We start from the raw sequence: 19,007 nt of genomic DNA, 5'->3' as shown, positions 1-19,007 counted from the left end.
AACAGACTTGCCACCTTCTGGGAGGGACCATCTGTTAAAGTCCACACATGTTACTTTCCAGATCCCTCCTGAAGTTAGGCACGAGAAGCCTAATGCCAATTCTTCATTGAATTTCTACGCTTTCAAACCTGATGTTCTTCATCTCTCTGAATTTGTTTCAAAAATAACATCAAACTGAAATACCATATTCTATTCTAAAAACATTTAATTTGATAGTGAATTCATCAACAAATGTTAAAAGTATATGAACCAAAACCACATGATGTGAAGTCCCTTAGAGGCAGTAATGGGTTGATGAGGTCCTTACCTTTCTTAGTTTTTCTGGAGAAAATTCTAGGCCAACAAGAAAAAGAGTAAAAAACACCCCAAATTCTCCTAATGTCTCCACTTGCACAATAGACTGAAAAACACACAAAAAAATCAAACCGTATAATTTTACAGGTTTAACATATTAAGTATACTTAACTAAACAATCATGTCCTAGTATGCCTGGTGGAAGTATCCAAAACACACACACACACACACAGTAATCACACAGTATACTTCTTCCATTAACCACTTCTCCCTTTGGCTAGTATGTGCTCTGATTTTTATCTTGGTCTATTTATAATTACATTATTTTCCATGATTTAGCTGATTTATTAAGAATTATAATTTTTACAGCATCCAGTTGTATATATTACTCAGCTATTTCAACTTATTTCTTGGTTTATGAGCACCTTTGCTATTAAGAAAAAGAAGGAAAGAAATTTGTATTTGCTTTTATTTGCAAAGGGCAGGAAGTGATTTTTCACCTCTGGTGTTTCATACTTGAATCACGTGAAAAAGACCTACTCCAAAAACCAAATTGAAATAGCCGTTCTTCCCAGAGGCCATTCTGCCAAAGCGAGCCCTGTCCTGGGAGCCCCCACATGTGGGCTTGCAGCTCCCCTGCCAGCCAGCTGCTCCCCAAGCCCAGGGTGCTGGGCGTGCTCCTCTTCACCAGCCGGGGCTGGAGCTCCTCAGACCCCTCCTGCCGCCCTGCAGTCTGGAGAAAGCCCTGGGGCTCCTGGGCCTGGTCCCAGGCTCCACCAGCAGCAGAGGGAAAAAGGCTTGGAGGGAGCAGGCTGCACTTCTCCCCCTCCCACCCCTTGACACGCCTCCCCACGGTGGGACTCACGGCACCCACTCTGGCACCCGCTCTCCACGCTGCTCGCACTGTGAGTGTTGCGGGGAGACAGTTGGAAGCTCAGGAACCTTTCCTCCCTGTCAGAAGTGCCATCAGCGTGACGGGGCCTAGCAAACAGCCCCACTGCCCGCTGCCTCGACTGGGGCTCATCGACTTTCCCATGTGTTGTGAGTGAGATGCTTAAAGATAGTTAGTGGGCCGGGCATGGTCAATGGGCTCACACCTGTAATCTCAGCACCCTGGGAGGCCGAGGTGGGCAGATGACGAGGTCAGGAGTTCAAGACTGACATAGTGAAACCCCGTCTCTACTAAAAATACAAAAAATTAGCCAGGTGTGGTGGTGCGCACCTGTAATCCCAGCTACTCAGGAGGCTGAGGCAGGAGAATCACATGAACCCGGGAGGTGGAGGTTGCAGTGAGCCAAGATTGCATCATTGCACTCCAGCCCGGGTGACAGTGCGAGACTCTGTCTCAAAAAAAAAAAAATACAGTGAATGCAGCACTTTGGTTGTATTCGGCACATGAAGGGCGGTCTGAACAACCTGGCCCAGCATGTTACTGGAAATGGACTCCTTAAAACTAACAGAAACGAGCAGGGTCGTTGTCTCCAGTAACACCGCCCCTTCAGTAACAGGCACAGCGACCTCCTGAGGGTTCAGAGACTTCCCATGACACCTGAAAGGACATCTTCTTTGAAATGGTTTATACAAAGCTGGTATCTTCATTAATCACATTCAACACTTTTTAGTCTTCAGGAATTCTCTTTTTATGTTCTGTTAAACAGATACCAAAACAACTAAATTTTGTTCTTACCTTAATACTATTCAGTCCTGAAGGTCCTAGAAGTACACCACAAATAATATAACCAAACATTGTAGGCAATCCTATGGCTGTACATAGCCAGCCACAAGGCAAGGACAGCATTCCTATGGTAACAATGTCCTGAAGAAGAATCAAATAAATAAGAAACGTGTAAGATAACATGATAGGAAGAGGGCTGGCTGGCTGAGACGCAGAACAGGACGTAGTTCCCTGATTTCATCTGATGGGAATGAAGGGCGAAGACAAAACCACCGATTTTCCTCATGCTGAGGGTTCCAGAGAAGCTGAAAACATGAAGAGTGTATTCTGGGAATAGATGGAGTGAATTTTTCATGGCCTAAAGATTACAGTCACCCCTTAGCATCCTTGGGACAGTGGTTCCAGGATCCTCCCCAGCCCCCGTACCAGGATCCTCAGATGCTAAGTCTCTGATTCCAAACGGAATGGTATGTGCATGTAACCCAGCACATCCTCCTGTATATTTTAAAGCACCTCTAGATTACTCATGATGCCTACACAATGGAAATTGTTGTCATATTTTGTTTGTATTTTTTATTGTCTTGTTATTCTTCAGTCTTTTTTCTGAATATTTTCATCCATGGTTGGTTGAACTGAGGATGCAGAGCACATGGATGCTGACTGTCTAGCAAACTTTTTGTTTTGCTTAAGCCCCTTAAGAGTGTTCTAAGAATTCTGAGTCCTAGAATTCCACTGAGTTTTCTAATCTGGGAGACTCTCAGTGCTGGTGTCCAAATTGTAATTCACATGGCTTCGCCATGACGGGTGCAGGCAGGATCTTTAGTGGGTGCTGGCACTGCTGCGCCTGCAGCCCTGAAGGTCAGCAAGGAGCAGGATACTTACAGTCTCAAAACCTCTCCCTAGAAATTGCCTATTCATTACAAAGGGAGAAAGAATAGCCTTACAGAGATCTCTGCCCCTTCTTGGAGGGCCCTGACAGCATCACTCGGCAGCCCCAGTCCTCACGGAACCCACTCCATCGTGTCCACCTCTCTCTCTGGCTGGTCCTCTTCCTCTCGCCTGAAACAGCACCATTTTTGAGCCTAGATTCTCTGGCTTGGTTTCTGCTCCTGTACAAACCTCCAGTCTCTGCTGGAGACCTGACAGTGTACACAGTGTACCAAGCTTCCCTGAGGGGCTGCACCTGTCATGGCCAAGCCACTCCCTCCTGAGTGACCACCCGAACCACGATGCTCTCAGCTTCAAGTACCTCCCTGCATAGCCTTTGTCTAGACCGAGTTCCGGGGAGGAAACAGGTCTGAATCCAGTTCCATCTGGAAGGCCAGGCACTGCTGAATGGGTTTTCATGCTCTGTACCCCAGGGTTACATGAAGCCACATACAACTCCTTAGCCAAGACCTCTCTGCCTTTTAAGGATTTTTAATTTTAGTGAAAACGGTTTTTAGATGACTAAAGTTTTAATCCCATTACAGTAACTCCTAATTTCAAAGTCTTCCAAATTCCCCAAGACAAAATTAACTTTCATTTTAAATATTAAAGTATCTTATTCCTTTAGAAAAAAAAAATAGAAATTAAGGGAAGATGCCTCAAATCACAGAAAATGCAGGGAATTCTAGTAAAATCTGTTAGACGGAAGGCTGTGCACCTCAGTATCATGTTCGGAGGACAAAGCTTGGTCGTACTGACACCATGAACCCGGAAGTAGGGGAAAGGTGGGCATCCCGCCACGACTCACTACCTTTATAAAGTGGTGATCCGCACGGGGGATGGTTGAGTCTCTGGGCTTGGTCAGAATATACTGGTTGTTCTGGGAGTCAATCAGCATGCTAAGGCCCAAGTCGTCCTCCACTTCTCGTTTTGTTATATTTTGCTTAGAATTGGCCTCTTCTTCCTCCACCCTCAGAACTGCCTCAAAATTGACCCCCTTGACCTGCAAGAATAATAGTATTATGCAATTAAAATCCATTAAATGCTTTCAATTTTTAGGGAATGAATGCTACACAGAAGAATGTTAAAAATGTATCAATCAATGTTCATTAGCAGTGAATTATGACTTTTCAATTAAAGAAGTAATTTAAGAATGGATAGGTTTAGGATTTCTGCTACTTTCCAAGATCTAGTTTACCATTCTTTTTTTTTTTTTTTTCTTTTTTTTTTTTGAGACGGAGTCTCGCTCTGTCACCCAGGCTGGAGTGCAGTGGCGCAATCTCGGCTCACTGCAAACTCCGCCCCCCCGGGTTCACGCCATTCTCCTGCCTCACAGCCTCCCGAGTAGCTGGGACTACAGGCACCCGCCACCTCGCCCGGCTAGTTTTTTGTATTTTTTTTTAGTAGAGATGGGGTTTCACCATGTTAGCCAGGATGGTCTCGATCTCCTGACCTTGTGATCCGCCCGCCTCGGCCTCCCTAAGTGCTGGGATTACAGGCTTGAGCCACCGCACCCGGCCTAGTTTACCATTCTTTCAAGAAATTCATAGCCCTTAAAATACTTATGAGTTCTCCTCTAATTCCATAATTAGTAGATTTTTAAAACACCTTGTTTCTTCTACTCTATTTTTATTCTCTCCGGTTTCTTCTCTAATCTTTTTCTGATTTGTTTTTATTACCCAACCCTTTCATGAGTCCTCATCAAGACCCACAGTCAATTTTCACCATCAGTCCCACTTTTTTTCTTAGAATCTTAAACATGCTACAACAAAAGAGCAGCCTGAATTCCTGCTTCACAGATGAAGATCATTTTCTGTAAGAAGTTCACTGTTCCCGTTACAGGTGTTCAAACCAAAGCAACTCCATCTTGAACACAAGCAGCGCGAAATGAGGATGAAACCTACTGGGCTGCATTTCAGGGACAGGCATTCTTAGTCACAGGATGAGACAGGAGGTTGGCAAGATTGGTATCACAAGATACAGGCCACAAAGACTCTGCTGACAAAACAGGATGCAGTAAAGAAGCCGGCCAAAACCCACCAAAACCAAGAAGGCAATGAAAGTGGCCTCTGGTTGTCCTCACTGCTCACTGTACATAATTAGAATCTATTAGCATGTGAAATGACACTCCCACCAGCGCCATGACAGCTTCCAAATGCCATGGCAACATCTGGAAGTTACCCTATGTGGTCTAAAACAGGAGGAACCCTCCATTCTAGGAAATGCCACCCCTTTCCCAGAAAATTCATGAATAACCAACTCCTGGCTTAGCATGTAATCAATAAATAATCATAAAAATAGCCCTCAGGGCTGCTCTGCCTATGGAGTTGCCTTTTTTTTTGTTTCTTTACTTTCTTAATAAACTTGCTTTCACTTTACTCTATGGACTCGCCCTGATCCAAGAACTCTCTCCTGGGGTCTGGATTGGGACCCGTTTCTGCTAACGTCCCAGTAGATCAGCATTAAAACCCACTGTCCAGGCTGTCCTGAGACCAGAGGCCCAGTGTCCCAATCCATCTGGCCTCTGGAAAATGCAGACAAGCTGCTGAGGAGCGGAACTGACTGTCGGTGTTAAAGTAAAGGATAATTAGCTGACTTCTACAAGACCAAATTATTTTCTCTATGACTGAGAAGCGTCTTAGTTTGTCTTCATTTTCAATCTACACTAAAAACATACATGTGAACAATTTCAACAACACGTCTTCCGATCAGCGAGCGGCTCAGGGGTGAAGCAGCAGCTGTTCGGGAACGCTTACTGATTTGTTGTCGTCGAAAGCGTGTTCCTCTATCTCTTCCTCCAGACGATCTGCTGCCTTTCTTACATCTTCAAGAATCTCGTCGAGCATGGATAAACTTTGGTTTTGATGTTGCATATTTTTAAGGGCTTCAACTTGATGTTTTTCTGCTGCTAGAAGTTCCATATATTCTGTTTCTTCCTAATCATTTGCAAGAAAAGAAGAGTGAGCTATATTAAGAAATAAGCTATGACATGACTTTCTTAATCAGTCCTCCTGCTTTCTTTGTCAAATGTCCCTGTTCATACGTCAATAACTTAACTCTGGTCAGCTAGGGAAGTCACGTGTCCTAGTTATTCAAACACAACTGAGCTTAACCAAATGTTTAGGGAAAGTTTTTTGTGTATGTACATGAATACATGTAAGAAACATTTGTTACACAAAAGTAAATGTAGTATCTGTAGGTCATCTATCCACACTAAACTCATTGACTCAATAGTGACTGTGCTCCAGGCCTATCGTGTGTGAGTGCAGCAGTACTTTAAAACCAGATGTGAGACCTGAATGTGGAACTACCACCTAAATTCAATGCACAGTCAAATTCAAGTTACAAGGGAAAACTGTTCCAAAACACATGTAGAAACCAACAGCATTAATCATTTGAAGAACTGATGGGTGATGCTGACAATAGAATTTAGTAATGTATTTTACACAACTATATTTTATCAATAACCTTACTTTTAAACATTTATTCTTAGCTAAAGGGGTGGGACATAGGCCAGAGCAGAGAGGACCAGAGTCTAGAAGAACATCACTGCCTCAATTACCAAGTAGTCACGAGACATCATCTGATGCCACTGACAAAGAGCTGCAGGTCTCACACAGCTGAGGTCTCACACAGCTGCAGGTCTCACACATAGCTGCAGGTCTCACACAGCTGACGTCTCACACAGCTGAGGTCTCACACAGCTGACATCTCACACAGCTGACGTCTCACACAGCTGCGGGTCTCACACAGCTAGGTCTCACACAGCTGCGGGTCTCACACAGCTAGGTCTCACACAGCTGCAGGTCTCACACATCTGCAGGTCTCACACAGCTGAGGTCTCACACATAGCTGCAGGTCTCACACAGCTGAGGTCTCACACAGCAGGTCTCACACATAGCTGCGGGTGTCCCACAGCTGCAAGTGTAACACACAGCTGTAGGTCTTGGACAGCTGAGGTCTCACACAGGTGCAGGTCTCAAACAGCTGCAGGTCTGGCACACAGCTGGTCTCACACAGCTGCTGGTCTCACACAGCTGCAGGTCTCACACCGCTGCATGCCTAACACACAGCTGGTCTCACACAGCTGCAGGTCTAACACACAGCTGGTCTCACACAGCTGCAGGTCTAACACACAGCTGGTCTCACACACAGCTGGTCTCACTCAGCTGCAGGTCTCACACACAGCTACAGGTCTCGCACACAGCTGGTCTCACAGAGCTGCAGGTCTCACAGAGCTGCAGGTCTCACACAGCTGGTCTCACTCAGCTGCAGGTCTCACACACAGCTGTAGGTCTTGCACACAGCTGGTCTCACAGAGCTGCAGGTCTCACACAGCTGCAGGTTTGATGCACAGCTGCAGGTCTAGCAGACCTGACACACAGCTATAGGTGTAGCACACAGCCGGGGGCCTATCACAGAGCTGCAGGTTTGACTGACATACAACTGCAGATCTGATACGTAGCTGCAGGTCTATCACACAGCTGCAGGTTGAGCACGTGACTGGAGGGCTAGTATAGCTGGTTTACCAGCACCTGGAGAATCTCGGCACAGGAAATAATAACTAGTGTATGTTAAAATACTGTTGATGTGTTATGAACTGTGCATATTGGTAGCCAATCTTACTCAAACTCATGTTTTTTCTCTACAATAAAACCACCACACATCTGGACCCTACCAATGGATCTTCATGTCTCCACTGTACACAGGGTCACAGCAGCTCATGCACATATCACACAGGGAGGACGAATGAATCAGTATTATTGAAAACCTTGATTTATCCATTTGCCTGATGATATTTCTCTCCTCCAAAATATATTTTGGTAAAAAAAGTTTAATGTCTGTATTTTCTCTCATGTTGATGCTGTGTAATAATACCACAGGTTTTTCTATGAAGATGACACAATACTTTACACATTGAAAGGGCCTGGGAGGCTGAGGCGGGAGAATGGCGTAAACCCGGGAGGCGGAGCTTGCAGTGAGCTGAGATCCGGCCACTGCACTCCAGCCTGGGCGACAGAGCGAGACTCCGTCTCGGAAAAAAAAAAAAAAAGAAAGGGCTTGGCATGATGCTTGCCATAGAAGAGGTACTCAAGAAATGATGGCTTTAAAAAATGTAAATAGATAATACAACATCTGATGCAATAAGTTCAGAAAATTCTCATCATTTTAAAAGCACCCTTGGTCAAAGTCCTTAATTTTAAATGCATACATTAGTTTAAAACTAATTTTAATATTTTTATCTTCGATGTATGACACTGAAGAAAAGTCAAACTTCACACTAAAAGGAACTCCTGTCAGAAACTCATCAAAATGCTGATTTAAGTTATATTTATTTCTACATCAGTTTACTAGGACAACTTGAGTAACTTTTTGAATTACCAGGGGATTTCTCCATAGAGAAAAGTATGAGAGTGGCTCCTAGAAGTAAGAACTACAGTATTATGCAAAAGAAAAGATTCTCCCTCACATGAGAGACTTTTCTAGATGTGATTTCCTATGAAAGACAACACCTGAGAGGCATCAGCCGCACTCACACCTTCCCTTCCCATCTGCTCCCACAGCTCTAGGTGGGTTCTCTCTAGGATGCGGATGTGGGCATGCACTCTCCCTCTCTCTTCACCTCTCTCTCTCTCTCCCTCCCTCCCTCTCCCTCTCTAGGACTGACCTTTATTGCAGCCTCTCTCAGGGCCTCCAGGCGCTGCCGGCTGCTCTCCTTCATGTTCACCACATCTTTGTAATCCCCCTGCAGGGCTCTCTGCAGTCCATAGATGGCTTGGAACACGGAATTTTCACTTTCATTCAACTCTTTCTGGAAAATTTCAAATGTGTGCACCTGAAACAGTTTCTCTTCATCTGACAGGCCCACGTCTTTCTCCACTGCTCCAATTGCATTTTTCAGTTTGTTCAGAACTGCATTCTTCTGGCGGAGAAGCCCTGAGAGCTTCCTGCAGCTGTCCCGGACCCACTGGCGGCTCTGAGTGGCGGTCGCCCCTCGCCCGCGGTGCAGTTTGATCACACGCTGCGCCACCTCCTCGTGCTCCACAGGCTGCACTGCCCAGGGAAGGACCGGAAACAGCACCCAGAAGAAGCTTCTTCCCAACACCTTCATGATCCGGGGTCGGAGGGCAGCGTACGGCAATCCACAGGTCTCTGCCCCGGTGAGCTTGCATTTCAGATACACATTTCAGCTGAAAAAGAGTTATTGTCACATATAAACAATGATTCATTACTAGTGATCGAAATATTAAATAATCAGATCCGGAAAACTGATACCTTTCTGAAGAAAATACCATTTTTCCTAGATAAATATCAACATCTAAACTATCGCACTGAGATTAAAATCAAATACTGAATGCTGATGCACCTTGTATGGTGCCTTGTGAAGGGCTGAGATGATTAAAGGTCAGTTACATCTTTACAGAAAGGATTAAAGGTAATTTTTTTTTTTTTTGAGAACACAGCCTCGTATCTCTACAAACTCTACCAAGTCCAAAAGACAGAAAACAAGTCTATTTAAGAGAGTCCATGTTGGCCAGGCATGGTGGCTTATGCCTGTAATCCCAGCACTTTGGGAAGCCAAGGCAGGCAGATCACCTGAGGTCAGGAGTTTGAGACCAGCCTGGTTAACATGGTGAAACTCCATTTCTACTAAAAATACGGGCCTGGTGGCACACGCCTGTAATCCCAGCTACTCAGGAGGCTGAGGTAAGAGAATCGCTGGAACCCGGCAGGCAGAGGTTGCAGTAAGCCCAGATCACACCATTGTACTCCAGCTTGGGTAACAAGAGCAAAACTCCAGCTCAAAAAAAAAAAAAAGAGACAGCATGTTATCAATACCATCAACTTCCCCTCACAGGTTAGAGGGCTGCCTGGGGACATCACGCTCAACATCACTCCAGAAACGAAATCTTCTGAGCTAATGTTAGCTCTGTAGGCTTCCTAAAATCATTTGAAATTTTGCCACATTTCCAAAGTCAGTCTACAGTCAAGTGCTACCAAGATGTCAAGAATTAAATAAATAAATATATATATATATATATATGTCACAATACCTGGATCTCTAGAACTTTCTGTTATCATCCCAATTCAGTCTCCTTCTCTTTCTTTCTTTAGGAAGACCTAAAACAATATATATTAATTCATTCTGGCAAGGAATAGCACAGACAGAAACCTGCTTTCTGAACATTACTGCTTGGGGAATGCGGACGGTTTCAGCGTGGCTGCAGCCGTGGCGTCCGGGTGGTGATGAGCAGGGGCAGGGCAGGGTGCCCAGACAGGAGCACTATTTAGAAAGCAGGTGGAGACAGCAGCCAGCAAAGGTCACTAAGGCAGAATGAGCTTAGAGGCGGGAAACTGAGACTGTGGAAGGAAGGAGTAATAAACTAGTCAGTGGAATTTGGCCTCTAGGAGCTCACCAGTCACAAGGAGCCAAAAAAGGCAATAAAACCAACACCTACCACTTACGCAGATTTACGGTTTAAAGCAAACAACAACAAAATATTAACCTAACCATTCTTCATAGCAGCATCCAATGGAATGTTAGTCAGGAATTCCTACTCAACCATCACATATTCCAAAGATTCCCCGACCTGGAAACCTGGTTACTAAAAGGTGTATCTATATATCTATACTTTCCACTGCTAACCCAAATTCTAATTGGTTTAATCCAGTTTCCCAGGCAAGGCAGGTTAGCTGCAGCAAAAGTAAGGACCAGGCATTTCCGGAGGCAGCATTCTGCCCAAACCATGAAATGGCAGAAAGAGACAAACCTGATGCAAAACAAACAGGAGAACTCAAAAAGCCTGGAGGCCAGACCACTCAGTGAGGGCCACGACAGGCGTCACTGATCAGAATCACAAGCAAAAGTCACCAAGAAAAGACTATATTCTGGCTAGAAAGTGTTCAATTTTAAAACATTCTTGGAGACTGACTCCCAAAAGGTGAAGCACACTCCACGGATAATTCGCTTACCTAGAACAGGTAACTTCCTACATGGTAGAATAAATGATAATGTGCTGTTCCAATCACTCAATTTTATGTTAGTTTCAATACAACTTTAAGTACACGTGTACAACTTAAGCACACATTTACCACCTTAAAAACAAACAATGAGGCAATCATTTAGTCACGCCTAGCCATATAGCTGAGCTGTTATTTTAATGACTCACTCAATTGCTAAGCTTCTCTCGGTTGGTCCAAGGGAGCTAAAGAAATCAACAGCTACTTCAGAAGTGCACTTTTAGTATTTTCCAGAACCAAGACAGAAATTTGAGATGCTTAGCTCATACTTCCCAGTTCCCCAAAAAAATCCCAAAAAGTGATTCTTTGACGGATTTTATGCTTCAGAAAAATAAGTTTCCACACAGCTCATGTGTGAATGACACCTCTATGTTCATTTCTGGTTCCTTCCTCAATCAGGTTCCTAAAATCAGTTGTCCCTCTAAGGGACCTATTAATTTTTATGAGAAATCTTTGAGGATTTTAGTTGTAGTTATACTAAAATATCCCACTGAAACTTACTCATAACATGAAACAAATTATTTATGGACCCTTAAAATACAAATCACCCTTTATTCAAACTCATCTCATTTTACCTTCAAACTTGCCTCCAAAATCCTATGGACTACTAAATTGTAGCATGTTTTTTGAGTAAATTAGTAAACATCTTTAGCTGTTCTAATTATTAAAAAGACACTTTGGATTCCTGTAATGTGTTTTTTATTGTTGTTGTCTGAGACAGAGTTTTGCTCTTGCCACTCAGGCTCAAGTGCAGTGTCATGATCTTGGCTCACTGCAACCTTTGCCTCCCGGGTGCAAGCGATTCTCCTGCCTCAGCCTCCCGAGTAGCTAGAATTACAGGTGCCCGCCACCACACGCAGCTAATTTTTGTATTTTTAATAGAGATGGTGTTTCGCCATGTTGGCCAGGCTGGTCTCAAACTCCTGACCTCAGGTGATCCACCCGCCTAAGCCTCCCAAAGTGCTGGGATTACTTTTTTAATAATGAATTCTTAGAATTTCTGTATCTTGAGCTATTGATACACATAACAATGCGGATGTATCTCAAGGCTAAGTGAAAAAAAATCTCAATTTTATTGAGAAGACACACAAGCGTAGATTCACACTCACTAGTGCGTGTATAGGTGGTGTGATCTCAACAGGTCAGGGGATTTGATCAAAGAAAATTTCCTGCGTATACTATGGTTTTGCACGGTGCTACCATTGGAGAAAACAGGATAAAGGCACTCTGCAGGATTTCTCTGTATTACTCCTTACAACTTCATATGAATCTACAACCATCTCAAAATGAAAAGGTGTTCAAATTCTACCTAAGGCCGGGTGCGGTGGTTCATGCCACTGCTGTATTATGCCACAATTATCTGTATTCCCAGCGCTCTGGGAGGCTGAGGTGGGCGAATGCTTGAGGCCAGGAGTTAGAGACCAGCCTGGGTAACATAGCAAGACCCCGTCTCTATTAAAAATGAAATAATTAGTCGGGCGTGGTGCCCTCTGTGGCCCCAGCTCCTGGGGAGGCTGAGGCGGGAGAATCGCTTGAGCCTTGGACCAGCCCCTGCACTCCAGCCTGGGCGACAGCAAAACTCTGTTTCAACAACAACAAAAAAGCTTCAGAATATTTAAGTCTAGCCTGTAGGAAAAAAAGCCACAAATATTTCACTAAGTACTCCAAACATTAAGACACTCCTTTTGGAAAAACCGGTAAATAAGATAAATTTGGAAGACAGAACAATCAGAAAAACAGGCAGTGAATAAGGACCCGATGCGTAGCGATCTTGTTTCCCTGCGCAGGCGTCCACACCCCGCCTCATGGACAACACCAGGAGCCGTTAGGAGCCACAGGAGGGGCGCCAGGGACAGGGCTGCATCTCCGCCGCCGGCCCTGGAGGCCCCGAGTCCACCCGCGCGGCCAGGATGGGAACGCAGGTCCCATTCCAGGTTAGAACGTGGGCCTCGGCGAAGAGCGCCTGGGCAAGGCCTGGAGGAGCGGGACCCCAGGCCACAGAGACCACCCGAACCCGGGAGACAGCACTTGCAAGAGAAGGGGAGCCCCGGAAAGGGAGGGAAGGAAGGGGAGCCCCGAGGAAAGAGAGAGGGGAAGGGAGTCCCGGGGAGGGAAGGAAGGAAGGAAGGGGACCACTGGGAAGGAAGGGAAGGGGAGCCCCGGGGAGGGAGAGGGGAGGGAGAGAGGGGAGGGGAGCCCCAGGGAGGGAAGGAAGGAAGGAAGGAAAGAGACCACTGGGAAGGGAGGAAGGGAAGGGGAGCCCCGGGGAAGGAGAGAGGGGAGGGGAGCCCCAGGGAGGGAAGGAAGGAAGGAAGGAAAGGGACCACTGGGAAGGGAGGAAGGGAAGGGGAGCCCCAGGGAGGGAAGGAGGGAAGGAAGGAAGGAAGGAAGGAAGGAGAGAAGGAAGGAGGGAGGGAGGGAGGGAGGGAGGGAGGGAGGGAGGGAGGGAGGGAGGGAGGGAGGGAGGGAGGGAAGGAAGGAAGGAAGGAAGGAAGGAAGGAAGGAAGGAAGGAAGGAAGGAAGGAAGGAAGGAAGGAAGGAAGGAAGGAAGGAAAGGGACCACTGGGAAGGGAGGAAGGGAAGGGGGCTCCGGGGAGGGAGAGAGGGGAGGGGAGCCCCAGGGAGGGAGGGAAGGAAGGGGACCCCCGGGAAAGAGCCCCGGATGGACGGGCCTGGCGCTCACCGGGACGCAGGAGGCCGCGCCCGCCCGTCCGGCCCGAGCATCACCGTTCCGCGGCCTGGGCCGGGCTCTGAGGCGCCAGGAGTCGAGGGGCGGAGGGGGACGCCGTCTCCTGCCTCGGAGCGCAGCGCCCAAGGGCTTCCCTGCATCCCTTCCCAGGCGGGACCAGGGCCGGGAGGGAGCGGCCGCCGCCCTGCCCAGCACCGCCCTCGCCCAGCACCGCCGCCCGGGACTCCGGCCCAGCCGCACTTACGGCCCCCTTTAAGAGGCGGGGCGGGGGCGGGTCCCGTCAGCCGTGGGCGGCGCAGGGCACGTCGGGAGGTGGAGTTCCGTGCACCGACCCACCGCCCACTTCCTCCCAAGAGAACCTGCCGGCCGGCGCGGGGCCTGGGAGCTGCAGGGCGGCGTCGGACTCCGCAGGGGCGAGCCAAGGCCCTCGTAAAGGCCGGGACGCGCAGGGGCGACGGGACGCGAGCTCCCGTCGACCCCCGGGCGGCGCTGAGCATGCCGGGAATGGGAGTCCCCGCGGCCGGCTCCCGCCAGTGCCCCGTAGCCCAGGGCCGCGGCGGTCCGAGGACGAGGGCGGAGCGGCCGCCGCGCCTGCGCAGAAGGCCGGGGCCGGCGAGACGCCGGCGGCGCTGGGGAGATGGTAGGTGGGCCGGCGTCGCCTCTGCCGGTCGGGGTCGGGGTCGGGCGCCAAGGTCGGTGAGCTGGACTAGGGAGGCCGAGCCCAGCGAGCTGCGCGGGGCGTTCCGGGCGGATCCGAGGGAGGAGCGCGCCGGGGCCCGCGAGCGGGAGCGGCGGCGTCGGAGGCGCGGGACCGCGGAGAGCGCGGGTTTGACCCGGAGCCGCGAGGGACGACGGGGAGTGAGCGGAGGGCAGGTGCCGCGGGGCAGGGGTCGGGCCCGAGCGGGAACCCAGGCCGCGGGCTTCCCAGGGCGGCTCCGAAACGGGCAGTCGAGGCAGGCGAGGGCTCGGCTGCTCCTGCGGGCGTCTGTGCAGATCCTGAGGCTGTTGACCAAAACAGCGCAAGGAAGGAATGCACCAGAAGCGCAGATTCGCGGGGGAGGCCCTGCCGCTGGGAGGGGAAGGGGAGGCGCAGCGGGGCTCCAGCGGGGCCTGGAGGGGGCTGTAGCGTGGCCCTAGCTGTGCGTCTGTGGAGCTGGTAGAGTTCTGCAGCCCAGGAGTGAGGCTGCTGGAGGTGCACATCAGTTTGAAATGTGGTGGAAACCATGGTGATGGATGGGATTTATTCAGTCCACATCCATTCAGAGGCCAGCAGGTTGCTGCTGGGGGTGACTGGTGCTGGGCCGGGCGTGATTTTGGCGTTGAGGGAGCTGATGCCCCAGCAGGGGAGACAGGCACCAGATGCACAACTGTTTAACCACAGTTGGGACAAGGGCTAAGGCACGGGTTCCAGGAACCTGTAGGATGCGGGTGTGGGAGTGGTGTCAAATGCTGAGGGTGTGAGTTGAACTCGAGAATTTCTCTGGAAATTAGCCAGAGGAAAAGTGAGGTGCCAGGGGCAGCCAGCCTTATGCAGCTCCAGGCAGAAGAAACAGAATGCACGGACCCTTAGTGGTGGGCGATGGTGACATATAGGAGCAGAAAGATTGTCCTGGCTAAGGCCCAGAGAGCCACCGGCGAAGGGACACGGTAACGTGTAGAGGGGAGTGGAGGGTGAGGACAAACTTCAGGATGGGAGAAGAGCCACAAAGGAGACGGAGAAGGGCGAGTAGGAGAAACCAGGAGACTAGAATGTGTGGAAACCAAGAGGATGGAGTTTAAAGGAGGAAGGAGCCATCAGCAGTGCTGACCAAAGAGCAGCTGAAAAGGTCCCACTGACTGCAGCAGCCGGGCTTTTGTGACCCTTAGGGGTCACTGCGGAGGCCGGGCTGGAGCGAGGTAGCATGAGTTAGGATGCACGCCTGGGCAGGTGGAGATAGCTCGCTCCAGCTTTTAGGATGAAAGGGGCAGAGTGGACAGGAACTTAGCTTGGGGAAAACGACCATGTTCAGGATGCGGGAGAGGAGCGTTCCCCTGCTGCCGAGATTGGAGATCCAAGAGCAGGGATGAATTTAACTCCCCCGCCCTCTAGCGTGCCGTATACCAAAACAGAGTCAAAGTGATCCATAAGCTTATGTAGTTTATTTGATCAACATGATTGGCCTGCCAGCCCCTTGTAAGTCGACCCTAAGGACATTTTAAGAGTAATTTCTTTCCCTTTTACATATGGGTATCCTTGGTGCCAGATTATATGAGTCGTTTTTCACAAGGTCACAATTAAAGTGTTTGAGACTTTTTCATAGTTTAGAGATTTTATTTGCTGTTTCCACTGGATTGTCCAGATTTTTATTTCAAGAATTGTGTACATTTTAACAGAATAAAATAGTGAAACCTAGAAAATGCCCCCCCCCCCGCCCTATGTACACACTTTAAAAGTTGGCCTTAATAATTTAACTTGCATGACATGGTAAGCCTCAGCGAAGGTTGTGCACTTGAAGGGCTGTCCTAGTTCCAGTGTTGTCGACCTTGATTAGATTGACCTGAGTTCAGTCCTGTCTGGGTGCACTCAAAGCTTCCTGCCAGCATCTGGGCCTTTGTTAGTTTGACCTGGGTTCAGTCCTGTCTAGAGAGACTCAGGGCTTCCTGCTCTCCCCTGTAGTTTTTTAGTTGACGAGCCTTTTTGTTTCCTAAGAAGCTTTATGCCAGTTCCCTTTTTCACAAGAGGCAACTTGGGTCTCTTAGTCACTTTTGGACATGAAGCACGTAGTCTTTAGACTTGGCTATCGATCTTTGCTTTAATCACTGTTATTTTATGGAGGAACCTGTAAGGGGTGACATCAAATGATTGCAGCTTTGTTGACTGGCCAGAGGCCTGTTGATGGGCTAAGCCTAGACCCCAGAGCTTCTCTTGCTCATTCAGAACCAGTGCCTTGGCACCACCGTGTGGTTCAGGGTTTGCTGGAGTATCTTGTGACATCAGGCAGTTTGAGTAGATTGCAGGGGAATCTTCGTGTTTCTCGATACCAACTTCTGTCCACTCTGTAGCTAATAGTAGTGATTCAAAACCACTTTGAATGGCCTGGATCCATGTGCTCCTGCATCTGTTCTTCTAGAGTTCTAAGAAATTAGGCTGCTAGTGTAACGGTGTTGTCACATATTAGGGGAGGCTTCAAGGGGTGACCGGCAGGACCTCAAGATCAGACACCATCATGTCTTCCAAATTTCCACATTCCAGATTTCCTGATGTGGAGTCATCAGTTGTATAATGCTGGTTAAATAGTTCAGTCACCGAAGAGTATATTGTTTGGCTGATTAGTCTTGGAGGGTCTAAGGGTACAATGTTGAATTTTTTTAGGTGAAATTCACATAACATAAAATTAACTATTTTAAAATGTACAATTCAGTGGTGTTTAGTACGTTCACGAATTTGTGGAACCACCACCTCTATCTAGTCCTAAAACATTTTTGTCATCCCGAACAATAACTGTGTACCCATTAGCGGTCACTCCCAACTCCTCCCTTGCCCCAGCCCCTGGCTACCACTCACCTTTCTCTCTGTAGACATTTGCCCATTCTGGATATTTCGTATAAGTGGAATCGTACCCCGTGTGGCTTCTTGTGCCTGGCTTTTACTCAGTGTCGTACTTTTGAGGTTCTTCCATGTAGCATGTATCAATACTTCATTCCTTTTTATGGCCGAATTATGTTCCGTTATATGGATATACTAAATTTTGTTGTATAACCATGGCAGAATTTTTAAATCTAGCAATGATGGCCACTTCCATAATAAGGATGTCATGGCTGTTCCTAGTGGTGGACCATTTTGGGGGTTGTACTTCTGCCTTTATCTTAAGGTTTTTGGGGTAATTCTTGGCTTTGCTCACCCTCCCTTGGGAAGGCTGTCAACTTCATAAAAAGACTCTAGCTGTATCTTTTGTCAGCTTACTGTCAGAGAGTATGGGATCTGCCTTAATTTAGTTAAATTTGATCTTACCAGATAATACAACCTTGAATTTTTCGTTTAGTTCTATTCAAAAGCTCAGTTTCAGAAAATAATGTAGTGAATATGTATTCCATTTATTCCTCTAGAATCTAGATCGGGTTCAGCAAACTACAGCCCACAGGCTAGCTGTCTGTTTTTGTAAATTGAGTTTTATTGGAACACAGCCTACGGCTGTCTGCTTTTGCAACAGACCCACAGGCCTGAGATGGCAGAGCCGACTGCTGACTGGAACATTAAGAGAGAAAGTTGGCTGAGTGAGGCTTCTGATCTTCATCAGTTCTTCATCTGAGTTCTGCCTTCCCCTACCTTATGAGGACTTAGCAGATGGGCTTAAGCCATCTGTGAAACCCCTGAAATTTTATGCAAAGCTGCCTGCACATGTGAGGTCCATATATGTGTTCCTGGAGGGCAGACCTGTGACTCCTCAGATTCCAAAAGGGATTCAAGACTCCCAAATGCTCAACACTCATTGTTCTGAGTAGCCGAAATGTTAATTCTGTAGCCTCACCTGAGTTAGCAGTTCTCTCAGGGTTTAGTCTCAGGAGTTGTGTGGTTTTCGGGTTTGTTTTTTCTAACTTTTAGGTTCGGGGTGCGTGCGCAGGTTTGTTACAGAGGTCAGCTGTGTGTCATGGGAGTTGGCGTACAGATGATCTCGTCAGCCTGGTAATGAGCACGGTACCTGGTGGGCAGTTCTGGGATCGTCTCCCTCCTGCCACTCTCAAGCAGGCCCCGGTGTCTGTTGTTCCTTCTTTGTGTCCACACGTGCTCTGTGTTCAACTCCCACTTACAAGTGAGAACATGTGGCATTTGGTTGTCTGTTCCTGCGCCAGTTCACTTAGGAAAATGGCCTCTAGCTCCATCCATGTTGCTGCAAAGGACATAATCTTGGTCCTTTTTATGGCTATGTAGTATGCCGTGGTATATATGTACCACATTTCCTATATATTTTTAAGAATGATTAGAACCCCATTCTTAAATGAGAGCTCTTGTTTGTGTGGGTAATAGTCATCAATATTTACCATATTAGAAATTAAAATAGGAAGTATTAAAATATTTCTATATCTAATTAGCAATAATAAACCTATTACATTTTTGCAAATATTTTAATGTCTAGCTTGATAAAAGATAGGCTCTCGAATCTCACATTCATTCCTGTGATATCACAAGCCTTGCGGCCCGTGGAGGCCTCTGCTATGCACTCTGTGAGAATGAGAGTGAGCAAGGCCGGTGGCGGCTTAGGACGCTCAGGAAGGTGGTTCTGTGGACCTCCTGAAAGGCCTTAGGACCCAGCGGTCGCAGATGCATGTGGGAGAGTATGTATCTGGACAGTGTTATCTTAATGCTCCTGCGGAATCGTCCTCTGGTATTTTGGCATCAGCATGCTTTTTGATTTCCTGTCT

At 47.6% G+C, this 19,007-nt stretch overlaps 2 protein-coding genes across 18 annotated transcripts in view; one reads left to right on the top strand and one right to left on the bottom strand.

Moving 5' to 3' along the window:
* Positions 1-14,038, bottom strand: part of TMCO3 (transmembrane and coiled-coil domains 3) — a 58,917-nt gene extending 44,879 nt beyond the window's left edge. For 3 of the 13 annotated variants that reach the window (XR_013407786.1, XM_028837384.2, XM_028837379.2), the window contains exons 1-7: positions 13,602-13,849; positions 9,952-10,018; positions 8,565-9,087; positions 5,653-5,832; positions 3,708-3,899; positions 1,982-2,110; positions 308-400 (exon numbers count right to left, since the gene is read on the bottom strand). Coding sequence is in view for 12 of the 13 variants with exons in the window: in XM_028837384.2 (XP_028693217.1) it covers positions 308-400; positions 1,982-2,110; positions 3,708-3,899; positions 5,653-5,832; positions 8,565-9,008 (1,038 nt within the window). In the remaining variant the exon portion in view is untranslated. Of the gene's footprint in view, positions 1-307; positions 401-1,981; positions 2,111-3,707; positions 3,900-5,652; positions 5,833-8,564; positions 9,088-9,951; positions 10,019-13,601; positions 13,850-13,966 lie in introns of those variants that run through there. The other 10 variants (XM_077974109.1, XM_028837380.2, XM_077974110.1 and 7 more) reach the window with 5 other exon arrangements.
* The window catches only part of DCUN1D2 (defective in cullin neddylation 1 domain containing 2), a 38,252-nt gene continuing 32,810 nt past the window's right edge, over positions 13,566-19,007 (top strand). For 4 of the 5 annotated variants that reach the window (XR_003724235.2, XR_013407787.1, XR_013407788.1 and 1 more), the window contains exon 1: positions 13,566-14,480. Coding sequence is in view for 2 of the 5 variants with exons in the window: in XM_077974111.1 (XP_077830237.1) it covers positions 13,581-14,480 (900 nt within the window). In the remaining 3 variants the exon portion in view is untranslated. The remainder of the gene's footprint in view (positions 14,481-19,007) is intronic. The other variant, XM_028837390.2, reaches the window with a different exon arrangement.

The sequence above is a fragment of the Macaca mulatta genome, chromosome 17 (genome assembly GCF_049350105.2).
Source record: "Macaca mulatta isolate MMU2019108-1 chromosome 17, T2T-MMU8v2.0, whole genome shotgun sequence".
Lineage (NCBI taxonomy): Eukaryota > Metazoa > Chordata > Mammalia > Primates > Cercopithecidae > Macaca > Macaca mulatta.
This window is presented reverse-complemented; position numbering and strand designations above follow the sequence as displayed.